The sequence below is a fragment of the Aythya marila genome (assembly GCF_965140915.1).
Source record: "Aythya marila genome assembly, chromosome: 1".
NCBI lineage: Eukaryota > Metazoa > Chordata > Aves > Anseriformes > Anatidae > Aythya > Aythya marila.
Genome location: NC_139042.1, coordinates 162,875,996 through 162,898,004, shown reverse-complemented (window position 1 = coordinate 162,898,004; position 22,009 = coordinate 162,875,996). Strand labels below are relative to the sequence as shown.

The 22,009-nt window shown below is 47.5% G+C and overlaps 1 protein-coding gene across 1 annotated transcript; it reads right to left on the bottom strand.

The window, feature by feature from the left end:
• Window positions 1–934: 934 nt before the first annotated feature.
• Window positions 935–21,571, bottom strand: LOC309891504 (solute carrier family 23 member 1-like). Its single transcript, XM_082784547.1, has 12 exons — window positions 21,371–21,571; window positions 17,899–18,045; window positions 16,375–16,532; window positions 13,204–13,363; window positions 11,585–11,766; window positions 9,152–9,272; window positions 8,664–8,820; window positions 8,226–8,479; window positions 5,114–5,278; window positions 4,295–4,403; window positions 3,291–3,386; window positions 935–2,131 (listed from the first exon to the last, which is right to left on the bottom strand). Exons 1-12 carry the CDS (start codon window positions 21,422–21,424, stop codon window positions 1,863–1,865), a joined length of 1,872 nt encoding a protein of 623 aa, XP_082640673.1. The 5' UTR covers window positions 21,425–21,571; the 3' UTR covers window positions 935–1,862.
• Window positions 21,572–22,009: the final 438 nt, after the last annotated feature.

Below are 22,009 nucleotides of genomic sequence, written 5' to 3'. Positions count from 1 at the left end.
GAAGATGATACCAGAGCTGAGATGTGTAGGACTAATCACCTCTGTAAAATCTGGATCTGATGTATCTAAATGTGCTAATCATTTTTCCTCTCAAAGACATACAACCACAATCCTGAATGGAGGCACTCTAACCTGCCAGTAACATCAACCTGTCTGTACCATATTGTTTCCACCTTTCAGACCCCAACGTACGCAATAGATTGGTCTACTCAGACTTCCTTCACTCCCAAAGTGAAGATACCGATATAGAATGATAGAATCATTTAGGTTGGAAAAGACCCTTAAGATCATAAAGTCCAGCCATCACCTAGCACTACCAAGTCCACCTCTAAAACATGTCCCCAGGCACCACATCCACACAGCTCTTAAATACCCCCAGGGATGGTGACTCCACCACATCCCTGAGCAAAGCATTGCCCCTTACCAGTAAAAGAACATATCACTAAAGGGGATATCATATCACAGTGGAGGGTACAGAGAAGATGGGGTCAGACTTTTCTGAGAGGGGATCTGTGCCAAGAGGCAGCAGACACAAGTTGAGGCAATGGAAATTCCAGTTAGACATGAGGGAAAATATTTTTCACTATGAGGGTGGTCAAGCACTGGAAGAAGCTGCCCAGCGAGGCTGTGGCTCTTCATCCATCCATAGCCTGACTGGACACAGCCTTCTGCCACCTGGGCAAAGAGGAAGGGTTGGGCCAGATGTCCTCTAGAGGCCCCTTCCAACCCAAGTCACCCTGTGGTTCTTTGTATACTGCCTGCCACTTGCTATGGCAATCACCCTGGGAAATACAATTGTGTGTTCTATATTTTATTTATTTTCCCCAAAAATATCTAAGTATAAATCCCAATGCAGGAAACACAAGCTTGTTACAGCAATGATATTACGTGCATGTGCAGTCACATATCAACAGGTTAAGGCTGTTTCTGCTGACAGTGGGAAGCAGCAAGAATCTGCAGACTTTTCCAGAGACATGGTTGTCACCACACAATCTCCAAACCAAACAGGTATGGTGGGGACACGTGGACCATAGCAGTAGCAGAAGTACCTCAGATTACAAGCAGAAGAGTTTTCTCCTTCATCTGTGGTGGAGATTCCTTCATCTCTTTGGTGCTCCAAGGAAGCTGGTCCCCTGAGCTTGCTCCCAGCACCCAGGTGGGATTCCTTTCAGTGACACTGGTTATTGCCAACAGATCAACAACCTAAGTAAGGTCTGCAGATTCCCTCTGCTGGCTAGGGATGGAGAGGCACTGTCAAAAGACAATTCATCCCATTAAACTTAGATGCCTCTCTTCTAGCAGCGTTCATTTGACTGAATTTAAAGTATCACAGGAATGAGGTGAATCACCTAGAGGTGCCTACTTCTCCCCTTTGGCCAGAACGAGGTTTAAGTCTGAGAGGTGAGCATTGCCATTAAAGATTTTTAAGGTGAAGGTGATAAGCCTCAGCCCAAAGGATGCCTGAGAGTGGCAGAGGGCCCACATCAGGGATGTCTTCTCCTGTGTTCCAGTGAGCAGCCAGGCCGGGGAAAGGAAGAGCTTTGCTCCAGCTTAACAGCTGTTCCTCAGAGTCCCGAGGATCAGTGCAGGGAAGGAAAGTGAGCAGCCTTTCCAGGCATTTTTTGGGCTTTCCCAAAGCAGAGTTATGTTCTTCCTAGAGGTGGGCAGGCAGGAGTAGGGTAGAGAAAAATGATTCCCTTGAGGTCACCAGTGGCATTGGGGGCAGAGCTAGGAAGAGAAAGACATTGTCATTCTCTTGCTTCAGCCACTAAGAGATGCCAGTTGATGTTCAGATGATGGGAGCAGCAGACACACTTTTCAGACCTCTGCTTGAGAGACAAGTTCACCTTCAGGCCTGGTGCTTATATCCTCGTATCAGCACCTATCTCCGAGTCTCTTTCTGAGCTTGCTTTATCACTGCTTTCTTGTCCAGCAGCCTTCAGTTCATCCATTTTCTTGCTGCCAGGTAGTCTTTTGGGACAAGCTGGGAGATACCGAAACCAAGAGACAGCACAGTATTTGGTGCCTATGCCAAATGGAAGATCATAGACCTTGGAAATGAGCTCAGAGTTGCCCGCCTCTCCCTTGTGGCTATGCTTCCATGCCAGGAGTCCCCGCTCCTCCAGTGTTCCTGTGAAAGCAAAAGTAAGATGCTTGTGTTTTTACCACTGAAATGGGTGTTCTGGACAAGCAACTACCTTGTGCACTCCACACCCAGCTCTCAAATCCCAGCAGACCCACTAGAACATACAAATCCCTCGCACTTAAACCTTTCTCGCTCCAAAGGTCTTCACAAAAATCAGCTAATGAGCTGCTAGACAATACCCATCTTCCTGCAATGGCTTCCAGGTAAGCAGTCTTCTCCACTGCTTTTTTAGGTTTTCACAGACCATGGGGGATGCAAGAACTGTTCAAGGGGCATCAAAAAGTGCTAGAAAAACAAGGTGGGGTGTTAACTGCTCAGATACTGTGGGGTGAGGGAATAAGGTTTAGCTAGCAATTACTAACTGCCTGTAATTGTTGCAGCAGCTGAGTCCCTCTTGGGAAAGGGAGTGAACACACCTGTAAATTCTGTAAATTGTGCCCGGAGGAGCTGAAGATCAAGGGTACAATAAAATTAATGAGCCAAAAGGATATTGGCTTTTCAGTAATTCGAGTCAGTAAAAGAGCCTGGTTAACAGAGTGCCCTTCCTATTCTGTTTTTGCATCAGAACTGATATTTTCCTCTCTAATTCTTACACTATTCCCCCCTGAGCTTGATGAAAATCATAGGGTCTTTGCTGACTGTGAGGGCCAACTGCAGGTCCTGTATCCTAACTTTGGTCATCAGCCTTTCCTGCTGCTTTCCCTTGCTGTGATAGAAATTCAGCCTCAATTTCAGCAGCTCTCATAAGCAGGCACACTTTAGCACATTGCCTAGAACTAGGGAAGAAATATTTATTCCAGTTTCCCCACGGTTGCCTTTCTCTCTCCTTTCAACATGACTGTAGGCTAGCATTTTCCATAAAAGACATTTTCCTAAATAAACGTTTCCTTAAACTGTGTCAATCTTGAAAAACAAGTCATTTTCTTATAGGCTGCCTTTTTGCAACCAGAGACCATTGCATTGATGGGCTCCCTGTCTCTCCTGTTCCTCACCCGTCTCCAGGAGGAGTTCAGTGACGTGGTGTTTCATGGTTGCTATCACAACTCTTACTCATAGAGCAGTGGTAATGAAGACAAAAAATGCTAGGAAACGAATGCTAGGGCAGGCTTGAACAAGCAGCGTAGCTCATTTCAGCAAATCCTACCTGGAATGGTGTTATCCAGGATAAACCCCAGCAGTCCACCCACAAACATGCCAGTGGTAAGCAGCACCTGGATCACCTGGTCCAGCTGGATGATACCTAGCAGAAAAACAAAGCTCTGGATAGTGGTGCAAAGAGATACATATTCAACCAGCAACACAGCTGGTGCCAAGAGGCTGCAAGCTGCATGGTTGTTTAGGCAAGACTTGCAAATCCCAAAGGAGAGCCTGAGATTTGGCATTGGGAGGGAAGTAGACCTCACTGCCAGTTTCAAACCTATCATTTTATTCTGCATAATTATTCACTGACCCAGCTGCAAGTGAGCAGCAGATGACTCAGAAATAAGTTAAGAGCTTATTTACAGTGCAGATCACAGCACTAACCCCCCAAAATCCTTCTTCTACTCCAAAAAGGTTCTGAATCTCCATGACATAATGCCAAGCAGTTCCCTACAAAAATATGAGCTGCAGTTCCCAAAGAAATATTGGGAAAATTAGCATGGGATTTCACCACAATTAATTAGGTGTGATGTCTCTCTGTGAGGGCTAATGCACACAAGAAAAACAGCCCAGTGATATGGAGTATCTTACAGTCCAGAGAGCATGAGATCTGTGGTCCCAGCCTTTTCAACAGCCCATCTAGGATGGGTGGGCTCTTAAGAGATGACACTATAGCCTTTGTGACAAAGATATGAATCACATGAGACACAGGGAAGGAGCAACTGTTGGAGGACCAGAAATCTCAGCACAGTGAACTTGGATCAGCAGTGCTTAGCCCAACAAGAATCTGTCAAGGTGCAGTCACTGGTATTTCCACAGCAGAGCTGTGTTTCAGACCAGAGGACAAGAACAGCACTCCCAGAAAGCAACAGTCAACAGTCAAAGCACAGCTTTCAGAGATTTGTATGGAAAAAAAATGCATTTAAAAAAATTCTCTGGATCAGTCTTTGCTTCAGTTCTGTGCTACAGAAAATGTTTCTAAAATAACAATGTACTATCACTTCTTACCTGTTTCTAGCCGTGCGCTATTTTTGTTTGCCCAGTTGGGAACTGTGAGGCCAGCAAATACAGAGAATCCAAATATAAAGATGTTTCTGGAGGAGTTCATATCCGTGTACTGCACAGAGAAATTGTATACATTACTATTTGCCATTTGGAATTACCAAAACCCGGGGATTGCTGTTGTGTTAGTGAGCCATGCTCAGATGTACACACAAACCCAATGACAGGTGTTAGAACAGGAAGCTCTGCTTCAAAACGCTTTCAAAACTGTGTATGGCATACACTAGCATTTTTATAGGGCAGATGCAGTCAGATGGCAAAGCACTCCATGATCTCCAGCTGAGATGCTGGGAAAAGCTGTGATTCAGCCATCAGCACTGAGCAAACTGCTGGAAGAGTTGGAAATTGAACCCTTCTACTGAAGCCTTCTGCCCGGCTTGTGCCCCCTAGTCGAAGGGCTGTCCCCTAAATACACATTACTATAGGACATGGAGAAAAATCATCTATAGGAGCAGTGGCAGAAATGCCTCCCTTGCTGGTAAGAGCTGCCTTGAGATAAACCATGTTACTGGAACGAGCAGCCCTGGCACTACTGGGGCATTAGTCATCCTGCTGCCCCAGTTGATGGCAAGCCCTTTCCCAACCAGGAACCTGTCTGTGATTTAGCCTCTGTGTGCGTGTGCCCTCATGTTCACCCGAGGAACTGCCAGTACAAATGTTTGCATTTGCCGCAGCACAGCTACGTCTGACTTAGGCTGGTAAGAATCTGGCCTGGAGCCAAAGTCATCTACCCTAGGGATGAAACAGCATGCACACAGCTGATACCTGCAGATTGGAAATCCCCACTGCCGTGATAATGCCAAACATCACGAGGAACATGCCTCCGATGACAGGGGTGGGTATGCTGGCAAACATCGCCCCGACTTTCCCGAAGACGCCGCTGAGGAGCATGGTGCAGGCGCCGGCAACGATCACCATGCGGCTCCCAACCTGGGGCAAGAGGAAGAGGAGGCAGTCGTGGGCTGGCACAGCAAGGCAGAGAGTGGCAGCACCAGTCAGTGCAGAGATGCCAGGCAGGGCTTGCGCCTCTGACCGAAGTACTTGGTGTTGCCTTCAGTGCCAAGGTTTGGACACAGCCACCGGTGAGCTGGGAAGTTCTCACCGTGTGGAAAGTCCCTGTAGCTGCAGACTAGGAAATGTTTATCATAATGGGCACTCCGAGAACAATCAGGGATCCCCACCTGTGTACTTTATGTTATCTTCCTTATTGCTGCCAGGACTTAAACATTTTGCTGTGAAACAAAAAGCTTATTAATAATTTCAGAGCACAGTAATTCCCTCACACCGCTTTGCTCTCGCTTCGGCCCAGAAATGTCCTGGCATACCCCCAGGCTGGCGCTGCAATCACCCAATTAATTCACTGGACAACGCTTCCACCAGGGGTTAGATTTCTATCCAAAAATGGCTTTCAACTAGATGTCCTGCACCATTCCCAGGGGACAAAATGTGGGAGAGAAGAGCTGGCCACGCTGGTTGCTTCCATCCTGAGCTCTTGGATCTAATAGATCCTTTCCATGGTCATCTACAGAAGTGGGGAAGTCTCTTGGTCTGCCCCCTACCCATCTAGCTTCAATAAAAGCAGCTCGCTCTCATTTTTTCCCTGGGAAGAGCCAGGGGGTCAATTCTTAGTCTGGCACTACAGCTAAGAGAGGATGAAGCACAGAGCCATGCCTTTCATTCAGAGCTGTTAGAGTATGTGAATAGGGAAGAAAGAGAGCATCTGCCAAACAAAGGGATGAAAGAGACATTTACAGATTGCAGAAATTAAACAGAAAAGCAGCAATATTTATTAGACTTTCAATTCAAGATAGGCCTAGCCACACGAAAACTTGGACAGCTTAAAGAATCACGTTAAGATTTACAGTTTTCAAGTCTTAGGCTGAGAAATTCTGTAATCCTCTGCAAACAATTTATAATTCAATTAATTATTTTAATCCTTCCATTGAAATATCTGAAGAATGTCACTTTTCTTTCAAGGGCATTTTACAAATGCTTTCAACAGAAACATTCCCAGTAACTAGTAGTGTCTCTTTTTAAATATCTTTAAAAATACTTTAAAGGCACATATTTACGAAATACTAAGTGTTACTTAATTGTGAAAGATAAACGAATGAGATTTGGTGGGGAGTTTCAAAATAAAATCATGCATTGCCTTCAGGTACACTTTTTATATTCCTTGGCTTAAAACCTTGGGACACCATTACCATCAAAACAGTAATTTAATAAAAGCCAGAAGAGCTATTTGTTCCAGGATTAGAATAAAGCTTCAGATTCTTAAATTGCCAAAATTGTGAAATGTCAAATTACCCAATATATGGAGTTGGCCTTAAAGGCAAATTAACTAATCCACTGATACCACAACTGGGAGCATCTGCTTCTAATGCCTCTAGATTCGAGTTTGTTTCAATTATGTCAGGAAAACAAGAAAATTGGTTCTCCTTCTTAAGATTGAAGAAACTGCAGTTCTCTGCTACATATATGGTGATTCTGAGATCTTTACCCCTCCTTAAAATTGTCCTCTTATTTTCTGGGTGTGAGAGCTCAGTACTGGCATGTTGGGCTTGATCCAGTAGCTTAAACACAGGTGTCTGGTGCCATTTAAGTTGTTGGATCTTGGCAGTTTTTGGCAGCTTCTCCTTTGCCTTACCTGACAGCCCCTGTGTATATCTGAAATATCCAAACACATTTCAGGTGGTGCTGGACACCTGTTTTTAAGCAAAGGAAACGAGTCCCTTGTGTTTCTTTTTGTGATGGAAAAATATATTTCCCATGTAAAAACCAAATGAAATGGAATCTGCCTTGTGCTCTCAGCATCACCACCTATCCCAGTCAGAGTCGGATTTAAGACTGAGATGGTTTCTTAAGTCACAAGGTGAGCAGAGGTGGGATCTAAGGGAACTCTCTCTGCTGAATCAGCATGGATGGCATGTCTGTCTGAAGGGCTTGGGGTACACAGGGAGAAGGCTTGTCCTATAATCCAATAATTATGGGTTTGATCACTTCTGTATTATGATCACATCAGCAAACCACATGTCATGAAAGACCAGGCTCAGGTGTATGGTCAGTATGCACCAACCCCATGGTGACAAGGTCAAACACTGTAAAAATGGTTATTGTGACTGAAGTTTATAAAATCCAGTGAAATAACTAATAACATAGAGTGGGAGCCATAAGTCAACTTCTGCATTCATTTACAGACTCACGGCTCTGCTGACATGACATAGCTTGTTTGACAATTATTTTAAAATGTTTTCAAGTGGTTGCTGGATGTACCCATCCTCTAGCTGTAAATCTTAGTGAAAATCTATGATCTGATTGTTAAAGCTTATCTATCTCTGGAAATTTGTTTTCCTTATAAGAGCAATATAAGGATATAAGTATCTCTTATAAGAGATACTCAAGGAATTCACAAAACTTTATGTGGAAGTAAAAACATAAAGTAGTTGGCACCACATTTTATCCTTTCCTCTTTAAAGATATCTAAAGGAAGATGGATAGACAGACAGACAGACAGGTAGGTAGGTAGACAGATAGTCTTTGATAAATCCAGACCTTAGGACATTTCAGAGTAGGTCAGTAACATACTGCCCTTTAGTCTTACAGGAGCCTAAGCCAGGAGCCACAAGTAATGGCAGCTTGTACTTCTCCCACACAGACTATGAGCAATGAAAGAGGGAACGACAACCTGTGCTATGTGATTGGCAGCACCCTGAGGTAGGCAGCAGGCACATTTTCGGGAGGCAGTCCCTGCAGAGATGGGCTAAGGTCGCTTCCCAGCTCCAGTCTATCCCCCTACACACAACACACCCATAAACACACCGGGGAGGAGCTGCAGGAGGCCGAGAGCACCACAGTCACCGCACCGTACAAGGCTCACCTTGGTGATGCCCAGGGCCCCCACGTTCTCACTGTAGGACGTGGTGCCGTTCCCCGTTCCCCAGGCCCCGGCCAGGAGGCAGCCGATGCCCTCCACCCCGATCCCGCGGTTGATGGCGTGCTTCGGCGGTGGCGGGGCGCCAGACAGGCGGGCGCAGGCGTAGTAATCCCCCATGGACTCCAGCATGGAGGAGATCACCCCCGCGAGGATGCCGAATATCCCAGCCAAGCTGACGGTTGGCACTCCCCACTGGCCTGCAAATACAGAGCTTGGTTCAGGCTCAGTTTGCTCTGAAACCTACTGAGGGGTAAAAATGATAAGGGCATTTGTGGGTATTTGCCTCATTTTTGGCACTTCATCTCCCCGTCGTGGCCATGAACCAGGCAGGGAGCAGCAGCGAGAGATAGGGGAGAGGGGTGCGGGGTCACGCTGTGGTACCTGGGTAAGGGATCCGGAACCAGGGAGCCCGAGACAAAACGTCCCCACGTGTGTCTGTCCGTGCCAGGTAGCCGTAGGCGGTGGGGTCCCCGGGGAGGACGTCGGTCACCGTCAGCACGTAGCAGAGCAGCCAGCTCAGGGACAGCCCCAACAGCACCTGCCCGTCACAGTCAGCAGGCTGGTTAGGGCACACCTGCATCGCTGGTGAGGTCGGGCAGGGTCTGGGATGAGTCCAACCCCTTCCCCATGCATGTGTGTGCGTGCACGTGGGATGGAGGGAGAGGGACAGCACAGCAAGGGTCCCAGCCCTCCCTTCCACCCCATGAGCAGGGAGGTGGGAACCTTCTCCCCGCTGCCCCCTCGCAGCATAGCCTGTGGCAGGAAGTGTTCAGTCCCCTTGAAGCGAGTGGGAACAGCCCCAGCAGTCTGGGCTGGGTGAGGCTGGTCCCTCCGCCACGCCAGACTGGTGACCAGGAACCCGAACATACCGGGAAGATCTGGAAGAGGTAGACGGGGGAGAAGTGGCACTTCTTGCCTCTCTGGTACGACGGCAGTGGTACAGGGATGTCCTTCAGGTACTGAGAGAACAGAACTATGAAAAATATAGTCCTGGGAGGAGGGAAAACCAGACCATGAGACAAAATGGGTGCCCAGCTGCCCACCTGTCCCCGCATTAACTGAAGGACTGGCTACCCAAAGACCCAGGACTCCAGAGGACCTCATAAACAGGCTCTCAGCACCGGAGGGTGGCTCCAGCAAGGTTGGGGCAGAATGAGCTTTTGGACATACTCTACCAAGGGCTTGTTCTGGTGGCCACGAGGTGCAGCCTCTCTCCCATCCCTCATGTGGGACTGAACCTCTTGGCAGCAGCAGTGCAGAGCTGCACAAAGATGCACCACAGCATACAGCCAAAGGTTACCAGTCATAATTCAAAGCACTCACTGAGTGACTGGACACAGAACGTCGGAGGGGGAACCAGTTTCCCTTTCCTGGTTTCTAAAGCTGCAGAGCCCAGACCGGCTGCATCAGTGCATGTTTTGTGCATTTGCACAAAGGGGCTCAGCACCCTGATGAATCACTGCAGAGCACTCGTCTATCTTTGGTAGGTGTCACTGCTTATTATTCAGGTTGCCTGACACATTCCATTAACGGATGCTATTTTCAGCTGCTTATAATTCTGCCTAACTTTACCCATTCGGGATGAAAATTTCCATGGAAAACATCTGCCTCAGGCCAAATATTTCTGAAGAAATATATCCTAAACCTATTTAGAAGAGTGATGATCAGGAAATAGGCATAGTATAGCCTGTGTTGAGAAGGTCATTTTGCCTTGAGCAGTGGTAAGGTCTGCCTGTGACCCACAGCAGAGATTTGACGTTTAGTAAGATTTGTCCTCTGGGGAGATACATATTGCTCTTTCTCACAAAACTCTGCTCAAGTATGATCAGTCTTTAACAACGATCATTCGTCCCAGGTACTCGGCATAAACATCTGTGACTTTAGCATTTGCAGGCTGTAAAGATTGGGAGCTTTTTTTCAGGAATATGTCTGGGCCTTGCCAAGTGATGAACTGTGTATGTACCATCACCATGTGAGCAAGTGAGCACACGCTAACCCAGTTTCTCAAGGCAACAATGGGCACTGCCCATTATGGGGGCTCCGGGATGTGGTGGGGGCTGGACAGCAGGGCTGAGAGCACAGGGCTCATGTCTTCTGCCATCTCCACCATCTCCTTCTCCCTTTCCCTAACAGCACCAATGGAGAATGGAGGAGGCAGCAAAAGAGGACACAACCCACATGGCTCAGAGCACAATGATCGGGTTGGGGCAAAGGAGTCTGAGTCATGAAAGGACTGGGATCAGGGAACAGAACAATGCTGAAGAGGAAGCTGGAGAGCAGGGAGACAGGAAGGGTTTGGGGTCTTATGGTGTGCTGGTGGAAGAGATCAGTGAGGTGAGGAACTGGAGGTGGAGAAGAGAGGTAGCATTTGGGGCCTGAGAGTGTAGGTGTGGGCAGGCAGAACAGAACCAGTAGTGCCAGAAGTGGAGCTGGGAGCAGAAGCCCAGTCTGGGGCTGGATCATGACCCTACAACAATACGTTGCCTTCCCAGGGCTGCATTCAGACCTGACCCCTGAGTCACCAAAGGCAGCTCTGAAGGCACTAGCAAACCATTGGGAGTCCTTACAGTGGGTAAGAATCTGCTGCTGCTATATGTTAGCCTGAGCTTAACTCTGTATTATAGATCTGAAAGTGCTAAACCTGCAGGCGAACCGTGCAGTGGACCTTTTTTTTGAAATTGTTTCTGAAGTACCAACAAACTTCTGCCACCAAGCATACTTGTACACTCATGCACAAAGGCACACACACAGATAGCCTTGAAAGAAAGCTCTTAACGGTGCAAAGCCACATACACACAACGCGGACATTTCCCAAAGGCCCTCTGTGGAGAAAACAATTCTTCCTCTTGTGAAAACAAGCCAAGAAGCAGCAGCTATTCTAACTCGAGGAATACCTAACCCTGGGTGCTCAACTTTGTTGTTTTAGAAATATCTTTTTAATTTAAGTAATGGGTGTGTAAGATAGTGTGCATAGATAGACAAATACAACAGAGAGGCCCTCAGCAATGACTCACAGGAAAGACTTGTTTCTCTATTGACCTATGAACTTCGGGTTTTCATTATATCAGATGCTTTTAAATCAATTTTTGGTTTTGCTTTGTTGCTGGTGTTGCTGAGGTCTCTAAGTTCTTTGGGAGGTAACTACACCATGCTGGTGTCTTGCACAAGCCTGCTGGATGTTAATGCTCAACAAATAAACCTTGAACTCAGGAGAAACCTACTACCAGCTGTAACCCCTGGTTTAAAATTTGAGGTAGGTGGTTTGTGTACACCCAGTTTTCACAAGGGGAAGTGAGACTTACATGAAGGCTATGCCCCAGTGCTGCCCAGCATCCTCTCCAGCTGAGTCAAAGAGAGGTAGTGCAACCAAGGAGATGGTGGGGGCAATTGTCAGGGGCCCGATGAATCTGATCAAAAATCCAATCAGGCCAGAAAATCCAACTAAGATTTGAAAGCAGGAAGCTACCATGATAGCTCCTTGTACCTGGAAAAATGAAGAAAGAGAGCAGAGGGTGAATGGAGCTCCAGCTGTTAAGCCTTTTTTTAGGTCAGTGCCAAACCAGTGTGAGAGCCAGGCTCGGACTCCACAGATGGACCAGTTCAGAGGCCATCCTGCTGGTTACAGCATGGCTCAGCTGAGTAGGACATGCGGTGAAGGACCACCAAAGTACCAGTACATCAATTCCCACCTTGGCTGAGGGATTTAGTCCTCACCAGAGCTAATTTATTCCAGAGACTCCTCCTGCCTGTCCTTTGCACCATCCAAGCATGCAGCAGCTTCCCTGCACCCTCTTTCTGCTCCCCCAAAATGCAGGAAAAAAGCTCTTGCTCTGAAAGTGGGAGTAGAGACACAGCCTCCTCTCACCTCCCAGCTGGGAAGGGCTTGGGAAGTTTCAGCACTCTTGTAGGACAGGAGGGTCATGACAGCCTCTCTTTTTTCTATCAGTTTCCCTCCAGGGACACAATTATCACCTTGAACTTTTCTGTGTTTGACAATCACTGTTTAAGTAGCCAGTGATCTGTCCTGAAAAGCCATTTGCTGTTCCCTAGCCTCCAGCTAGGGGACTCTAGGGTGAGGCTGCTCTCTGCCTTTGCAGATTTGATGATAAACCCAGGCTGAATCCCCTGCTGTGCTGAGCACCTTCTTTCATCCCAACTCCAAAGGGAAAAGAAACACAGAGGGCTGGGGATGAAGCACCCAGCCTGAAAGGAAAGATAGCAGCGTCCTTATGACAGAACAGGTTTTATACATATCAGTAGGGATGGTATGCTGCTCTGCACAGCAAATACTTTGTGAGCTTACAATTCCCAAATACTTTGCAAAGCACCCTGGTGTAGATTGACAGAGGCAAATTTAGTCACTTACCCTGAAATGGCAATAGATATAAGATAAGACAATGAGATCTCTGACCCTTCCTCCTCTCTTTTGACTACCCAAGAACACATTTTACTGTAATATTTACAGTAAGTTCTGCCCTTCCATCTCTTTTACTAGGTTTCATGTGAACAGACAAGGTCCCTTCATTAGAAACATCTTCCTCACGAAGATTTAAAGTAGATATTAGGAAGAAATTCTTCACTCAGAGGGTGGTGAGGCCCTGGCACAGACTGCCCAGAGAAGCTGTGGATGCCCCATCCCTGGAGGTGCTCAAGGCCAGGCTGGAGGGGGCTTTGGGCAGCCTGGTCTGGTGGGAGGTGTCCCTGCCCATGGCAGGGGGTTGGAATCAGGTGATCCTTAAGGTTATTTCCAACCCAAATCATTCTGTGATTCCATTTTATGAAAACACCAGGAAAGCTGTAACAGAGTGAGGTCCACTGTTGATGGAGCATTCCCAGCACTGATGTCCCTACCATGCTGAGGTGCTTTTCTGAAAGCAAACAGCCTTAATAAAGAAGAGGTGCCACTGAAAATGCAATATACCTCTCGCATCCGTGTCTGCCAGACTTCAATGAACTCTGGTGAAGAGGCATTCACCAGCGTGGCGTTCTGCGTCCAAGCAGGGCACTTCCATTTGGGGAGAGACAGCATGGCCAGGGTGGGGGTCAGGAATGCAAAAGTCCCTCCTTGAATAATAGGCAACCTGGAAGGAGAACAGAGGGAAAAGTTGACAAGTGAGAATGCTGGAATCTCAGTTCCATAAGGGTGAGAGACAGAAAAGCAAAATAATTTGAAAAAAAAAGAAAATCAGTCTGCTCATGGCCACTGGCCATGTCTTTTGAATTGTTCTGGCAAGTCTCTATCACTGACAATGCTTGGGAATTGCTGTCCATTGTACTTAAGAGCAACAGCCACGATGGAAAGGCACATTGGCTCTGGAGTCAAACTCTTCTTTACGGAAAAATTGTCCTCCTAAGGTGTGACTACGTGCATGTGCTAAAACAACAGCCAAAAGAACAAGTTGGAGGAGGAGAGAAGAACAAGGAAGAAAGATGGTGAGACTCTGAAGAAAAGTTTGGCATTGACCTAGGCCCAAATCCCACCAATATCCAGTTGTTTTCTCTGTTCACTTAAGATGCCTCATTTTTCTTCACAACTAGCTTAAAACCACAACCACAAATATACGCTGGCTGCTGCCACTCCATAACCATCCTCAGGCTGGGGTCACTGGAAATTGTGACTTAGCTTTTACTAGACTGTTTTTAAAGCTAACCCATCTGCCCCATTTCCACTGACACTAGAACAGAATGGACATGGCAGTGAGCTTGGAACAAGCCAAGAGGAACCCCCAAGGCACTTTGGCTTCATTTGCTCAGGAAGCATCCCTAGGAGCAGCTCCCAGAGCAACCTCTCCTTGCCCCAGAAACTCTTGTGGCACCTGCTCAGAAAAGCAGCAGGGCAGCAATCCACATGAATGCTTTTGCAGGGCACAAATTTCCCTGGACCAGAAGCATTTCCACCATTCACCAGAAAGCACAGGAAAATGAAAGGTGGCAAAGCTGTAAGAGCATAACTCCTCTGTCACCTAAAACAGATGTTTATACCACTGCAAATAGTCATGCCATGTATAACCGGAGCACTGGTAGAACTTAACCAGTAAGTTATATTTGCACATCAGTCATCCATGGATTACTTATTTATGGCATCCATCCAAATATGTTGTAGCCTTCAAAGAATTTTGCTGGGCAAGGCAAAAACAAACAAATAAGCAAAAGTCACGGAAGGCCCAGCACCACCACTGTTGAATTAACAATAGCCCTTTAGCTCCTGAGTTCCTGGTGCATTGCCCCTGAAGCTGTTACACAGCTGGTGCTGGTGTGGGTGGGCTAATTGGAACTGTGGCACAGGCTGCCCAGAGAAGCTGTGGATGCCTCATCCCTGCAGGTGTTCGAGGTCAGGCTAGACGAGGCTCTGGTCAACCTGATCTAGTGGGCGGCACCCCTGCCCATGGCAGGGATTTGGAACTAGATGGGCTTTAAGGTCCCTTCCAACCCAAACCATTCTGTGATTCTATGATCCTATGACTAAAGGCAAGATGGGGTACTGAGGTGATGCATATGGGGCAGATGGAGTTTTTTGCAGCAGGGTTTACAAGATGGAAAGCTGCAGCTTTAGTGAAGACGTTATGCTCTGATCATCACTGTAGGATGCCCAAGCATCTACTAAGGGGGCTCACCATAACGACAAGTGACCTGTGTCTCCTCAGGAGCTGCTAGGGTAGTTTCTCTAGTGACCCATCACTGCTTTTTCATGTTTTTTCACACAGCTGCAGGTTACAGTGGGTTGGGGTTTTCCCCTGGCTATTGCTTCAGCAGGGCTGCTGCCAAATTGCACTCACTCTTGGAAGGAATGTCCCCTTTTCCATGGCCAGTTCCTATCTCTTTATTCATGTGCCAGCAGTAGCTTTTAGCTGTAATTGTTTCTTCTTGCCTGATGCCCCCTCTTCCCTCCCAGACTAGTTGTAGGCTGCAGCCAGACCCTCTGAGCCACCATTTGGCAAAGCTAAACCAACCAATCTCACTCATGTTGCCTTTACGAGATGAGCTGTCTCCCTTCCCCATAACATGTTAATGGGTCGTCTCTGTACCTCTTCTCACTTCTTCTCTAAATCAGTCTTTCTTAAATATGGTCACCATGAGCTATGCAGAGCACTTAGCTGAGGGTTCCCCAGGGCCTCGGACAGTAACACTGATGTTTTCCAGGAAGAAGCATCCCCTTAACCTTGTATTTACTGTTTTTCCTGTCCTGTTGGTGACTCGTGGTTATCAGCTACTAAAGGCTTTGAGAAAGCAGTAAAAGGAGGGGGGAAAAAAAAGTGCTTCCAAGTCTTTCCCCAGGCTTGGTTTGATTACCATCCCTCCTCCAGCTGAGTCCACCCTTCTGACAGGGAATGTGCTCATGCCTTACAATCGGGGCTGGCAATGGTCATCTTGGGGATGGCCTGGGAGGACTCCGGTCTGAATCACCAGAATGGCTCCCACTTTGACCACGTACCCTAACCTGAATTTAATCAAACTCAGAAGAACCAGATAGACTCTTTTTGGTGGGGCCACTTCTGGGGATGGTGTCATCTACAGCCATTTCTTATGACAGACAGAGATGGAAAAGTTGCCCTGGGGAAAGATACAGGAAGTGTAAAAAAACATTTTGTGATTTGCTGGTAGAAGACTTTTAACCAGGTCATTCAGATTTGAAAGCCAAAGAATGTGTGGCTTTTGCTCCTCTCTGTGTCCCTAAAGGTGGCAGATGGGCTCCCATTTCTCCCAATCATCCCCTGCCCTAGAGTTCCTCAAGGACTCTGTGTCCCAGAATGAGATCAAAAGGGACCTGCTGCAGCTGGAGGATCCCTGATAAGGAAGAGGCAGATACAGCTTACTGAATCTTTTAATATTTTATTATTTATCATGGCCAATACCTTATGAGCCCAATGAGAGGTGCATCAATTTCCAGGAGATGCAGATGTCAAACAGTGAGGTAGCCACACAAAACTGTCAGGTACAGCAATTGCAGTACACTTTGGCATGTGTCCTGACTGCCCAAGGGTAGCAAATGACCCTTGTTAATAGATAAACTCTACAGCAAGCTGGTTGCTGAGCACGTAGTAATCGCATCTATAAATTTTCTTGCATATCCTATTTCTTGCCTTTGGCCTACCTGACTCCAAAGAGGACTTGCAGCAGGGTGCAAATGCCTGAGACAAAGAAGATGGTGCTGATCAGGTGGCTCTGGGTGAGCAGGTCATGCTGGAGGCAAAGCTCTCTGGAGAGGATCAGCGGGATGGCTACGAGACCTCCCATGGCTGTCAGGAAATGCTAGGAGCCACAGAGAAAGACTGGGTGAAGAAGGACACAGAACTGGCAATATATAATTACTGTGTTGCTGAGGGAAGTCTGAAAGTACCTAGCACTTTTGTGTTTGGGTGACACTAGCACCACCCATTCTCTTTTTTGACAACTTTAATGTTCTGTTAAGGGCGGTTCCAAAGTACCTACAAGAACCGCAATCCACTCCCACAGACTTCTCCCACTTTCCATGCCCAAGGACATTTTGTAGTCCTCTGAATCCCCCAGATTGCTGCCAGATGCAAACAGTTTATCCCCAGCCCTGCAAACAAAGCTGCTGGGGATGCTGTTCCAGGAAGTAGAGGACTTCCCAAGGAAGGGATCCGGTGAGGTGAGTGCAAATGTCTCTATTCATTTCATTTGCACCACAACTGATAACATAAAAAGTTAGCAAATCAGAGTTGTCCATTCTTTGCTATCAACTGCTTTTCTCACACAGTGCAATTACAAATAGTCTTAAAAAATGGACACCAAAGAATAGAAAAATCAGGCACTGTTTTTCAGAAGAGTCAAAGAGATATTTTCAATGATGACCTTTGCTTAATAACTAAATGTACAAATAATTGTTCAGATTTATTTTCACTTTAAATATTAACCTTATTTGTGGTGAACAATGGACAAGGTCAGGTTACTTCAGCTAGTAGCAATTCCTAGTTCTTACTCATAGTACAGGATGACAGTGGTAGAATTGGTGGCACTCAGAAACTCACCGTGCTCATTAGAGGCATGCTTTATTAAAATTATGACTCAGGTGTGTTCATAAAATCTTGTTTTTATACATTCTAACTCTGAGATGACCTTTGAAGGAAACAAAGTACAAGATGTCCTCCAAGCTCCAAGCACAGTCTGTCATTTCCTTAATCACTCTGAGATCTCTTTTTTCTGAGGCTCCGCACCCGGTGGCTTTGTGTGGCACTGAGGCATTTAACACACCTGGGCATGGAGTGGCCAAAGCAGTGTAGACCCTTCTCCTGCTTCCTCTGGTTAGCTTTTACTGCAGTGGTAAGGCAGAAGCTCACACATCTTTAGCCATTTCTTTAGACCGGCTTCAGCAGAGGTATCTGACCTGTTCTTATTAGCTATTTGGCTCTGGTCCTGTCACTCTGCCTTCCATCTGCACTTCACGGGGCAGGGTGCAGCTGCCGGCAAAAGGATAGCAATCAGTGCTCAGGCAGCCTTGGGAAGGACCAGAAGTCCACCAAGATCCAGCCCAGAACAGCTCCAGTCACACCTGGAGAACGTAAAGCACTCCCAAATTTGGGTTTTGCCCCCATAAACCGTCTGAACAACTGTTAACCTTCCATCCCCCCACCTTCTGCCTGCATCCCTGTCACACCTGAATGCCCAACAGGATGCACAGGTACCAGGGGGGCACATCTGTGATGGTGTAGGCTAGCTTCTCGTCACGGCCCTTGACTTCGATTTCCCCTGGGCCACAGGCAGCAGGATCCGGCAAGGAGCAGTGGTGGCTCCCATCTTCGCCCTGGTAAACAGAGAGACCCTTCGTTAGCCACAGCTGCCTCTCCTGCAGCCACGCTCCATGTCGTGTGGCAAACCCATGTATGTAGCTTTCAACAAGGCTAGAAGAAAGAAGAGCAACTGAGGGGAAATTAAAACAGAGGTAAAAACACATAGGGAAGTTGTTTATATGCTTATATACACGTCTAGTCCAGGAGAAACATCTGGGGGCATGTCAGCCTCAAAAAGACATTGGGACAAAGCATGTTAGTATCATTAATGCCTTGCTAAGAATGGAGAAACTGTGACCAGAAGCAAGAAGGAGTGTGCAGTGGATTAACACATGAATCTTGCACTGTCCCATTTTCTCCGGCCCACTCAAACATCTCTTTTGATAAAATACCTTGAAGCAATTTGACCCATTACAGAGTGGAAGCCTTTTTTGTATTCATTTCCTTCTCTTAAATCTTATTTTCCTGATCTCACACATGCCCTTACAAGTGTTCTGCCTCCATAAGCACACCTGTGCTGGATATAACCCAGGACACCTCTCTAAAACGGAGGAACCAGGCGAAACCGAAGACCATGGTGTCCCAGTGTCTGTTTCAAAGGAGCCAGCTGGCAGAAGCTGGGTGGAGACCTCATCCCCAGCAGGGGCTACCAGGTGCTACCCAGCTTGGCTGTCTGCCACGGGGATGGCACCCTGTGCTGCTGAGTAAGGGGCAGCACCGGGGATGGGGAAATGACCTGGGGACACGGGGCCTCGGGGAGGTGATGGGTCTAGAACAGCTCCCCAGGAAGGCTTGGATCCCCCCGCAGGCAGCCAGAAGCCCCAGGGCTCCCCAGGGAGCTGTACGCCTCACAGGGTTTGTTTGTGCAGAGATGTGCTTTGCCAAGGAAAGCAAAATATTGCTTTGCTTCAGTTGCCTCGGTTTTTAAGCTGAGTAAATGCCCCCAATTTTCTGCTTCTCCTTCCACCTCACCCTCACCTCTGTGCATACACGTGCACACACACAGACACCCCATGCACAACTACACACACATCCCACCTGTGCATGCACACAAAGCCATGTGCACACACTCACAAGGCAAACAAACCTGCTGTCAGGAGAAACTCAACCACTCTGTTAGCACCGAACTTCTTCTTCCTCTTCTTTTCTTTTGTCCTTCAAGTCCTGCCAGAATATAAGGACTCTGAAAGGCCCAGCAAAGCAGGGTGTATGCTCGTGGCTTACCTACTGCTGGAGCTAACGCTATGGTCAGGGAACGGGAACTTAAAATTAATCTTACATTCAGTTGTACATTAGCAGATGTGGCCAATTAACCCTGCAGGACAGCATCAATCATTTGAAATCTCCAAGTTTGCAAGACCTGTGGCTGCCCCATTTAAGATCATGCTGTTAGAAATGTGCTATCTGATACGTTCTAAAACACGGTGTATTTATCCAGCCAAGGCAGGCTGGGGTCATCACACATCCTTCAAAACAGATAGGTGAGGGCAGGGTTAATTCAAACTGAGCTCAGGCATGAACTTCAAGAGCAAAAGGCGTTCCTCAATAACTCCCTATGGAGGCATTTTCATTTCAGAACAGGAGGGCCTGTTCTGAGCTGTGGTTTAACACAAAGTACAGCAAGGTATTTAAGACTGCTCATGCAGGGAGTTATTTGGGGACAGCTACTCCCGAATAACACCACGGGTAGACGAATCCTAAGCTAGGCGGACAGCAGTAAGCTCCTTTCCTTTCACTGCAACTTTTCCCATGTTAGCCAGGAGGCACAGGGCAGCCGGGCAGAGCCTGTGCCAGTAACAGCCTCGCATGATCATCACGAGTGCCTGGCCTTCCCTGGGAGCTGGAGGGGAGCAAGCAGGGCTCAACGGGAGACAGATGAAGCAGAGATAACAGGACAAGGCAGGACAGGAGACAATGTCTGAGTAAACAAAAGGTGATGGGCACAAACTGGAGCACAGAAGGTTCCACCTGAACATCAGGAAGCACTTCTTCACTGTGTGGGTGATGGAGCGCTGGCACAGGCTGCCCAGAAAGTTTTTATTCTTTCCCTCTGTGGAGATCTTCAAAAACCACCTGGACATGGTCCTGGACAGCCTGCTCTGGGTCACCCTGCTTGAGCAGGGGTTGGAGCAGGTGGTCTGCAGAGGGCCCTGCCAGCCTCAGCCATCCCGTGATGCTGAGGCACTGGGAGGAGGAAGAGGCAGGAGCAGTCTGGGGCAGGGACAGGCCCTTGCAGGAGCTGCTGTAGCTGCTCCTGGCGGTTCTCAGCCTGGCTGCTCCCCTGGGGCCAGGGGCTGAAGATGCCCTTTGCGTGCTGCATCAGGAAGGTGGTCAGAAACCAAACTGCTAGAACCACAGGCAGAAGACAGTGGTAGTTCAAACTTCAGGCAGTCACAGCCTGATCTGCTTTATGGCAGAATAGGTAGAAATGGAGATCATTAACGATAGTGAAAGCAAGCCTCTGCATTGCCCTGAGGCTCTGCCTGCAGCTACACACACAGCACTCCACCTCCACTGCTCACAGCAAGCTCTCCAAAAGTTATTTGAGAAATGGGAGACTCGGACACCAGGAGATTAAATGACTCCTCCAAAGTACCCCAGCTGGGTGGTCTGTACCAAGGTGTGGGACAGTTGCAGGACCCCACTCTTAGACCCTTGCTGTCAGGATATAAGCAGCTTTCCTTGTTTCTAATGGAGGCAACCTCTGCCATGAGATAGGAATGGGGCTGCTGTGCCCCAAGTCCTTGCCCTGTGGTTCTGTTATAGCCCCCCAGTATTTCCTGTGCACTGCATACCTCTGAATTCACACATCATTTACAGCTTATACTATCCCACTATAAATCTACAGGGTGTTTTCCCTTGCTGACTCCCCAAACCCTTTTTCACCCACGTCTACAACAGTTTACCTCACTAGAAATAGATCCAGAAGACAAAGAAACACATTCTTCAGCAGGCTAAATTTGTTTTGTAATTCTACTAGTTAATATATAAATGCCTCTACCCGGGGACACCGGCACCAGGAACCACCAGCTCTCTTCCTTTTCATTATAGATATACTTGCACTGCCATTCACCTACTCCATCCTTTTAGAAATAATGGAGAGAAAAGAAGTGAGAAGGGCACCAGAGAGCAGAAACTGCACTGAGTCTGCAGCAGCAGCAGGCTTTAGTTAGGCTATCATTCCGCAAATTCCTGCCGATAAAAGAGCTGAGACAGACCTTCACCACACACAAGCATGCCAGCATCCAGTCCAACCCCCCTGACTTTCCCTTTCTCCTCCATTTGCAGGGAGCACACCAATTTATGCAAGAATTACCCGTCAGAGAAGAGCAGACTCACCACAAAGCTGGGGTTATCTAGCCCGTTGAGCTCTCTGTCTGAGGAGGGGGTCATGCCTTCCACTTTTCTTCACCGACTGCCTTGAAAAAGAAAGAGGAGTAAAAAGAAGGAAACCTCCCAAATTGCCACTCGTCCCGGTCAATACAGCCCTAAAGAAACTGGGTGAGCAGATGCAGAAGCTGGACGTCAGGAGTAAACCAGTGCTCAGCCCTAGGTCTTCATGTGAGCAGTATCGCAGAGGTGTTTTCTTTCCCTGGGCTTATATAAGTGACTCCTTTTCTCCAGCTGATTAGGGGACCGGCATTCAAACCAAACTGGAAAGCAGCCCTTCCCTGGGCTGAGTGAATCAGTAACTGATGACAGAAAAACTTCCTCTCCAGGTAAAGATGCAAGGGGGTATCAGAGAGGTGAGACATTTCCCTCCTTCCCTGGCACAGCCTTGAAACTTGTTGCTTCATTACTGATTCAACAGCAACTTGCGTTTCGCAGGTGGGTTGGGTCTGTTTGAAGAGCTTTATGCTGGTCTTTAGAAAATTCAATTTCTAGATGGTTTCACTTATTCTGCATGTAAATCGCTGTGTATTTTGGCTAAGGCACAAATGTAGTCATCTTGTATGATAATCCTATTACAGTGTGAAA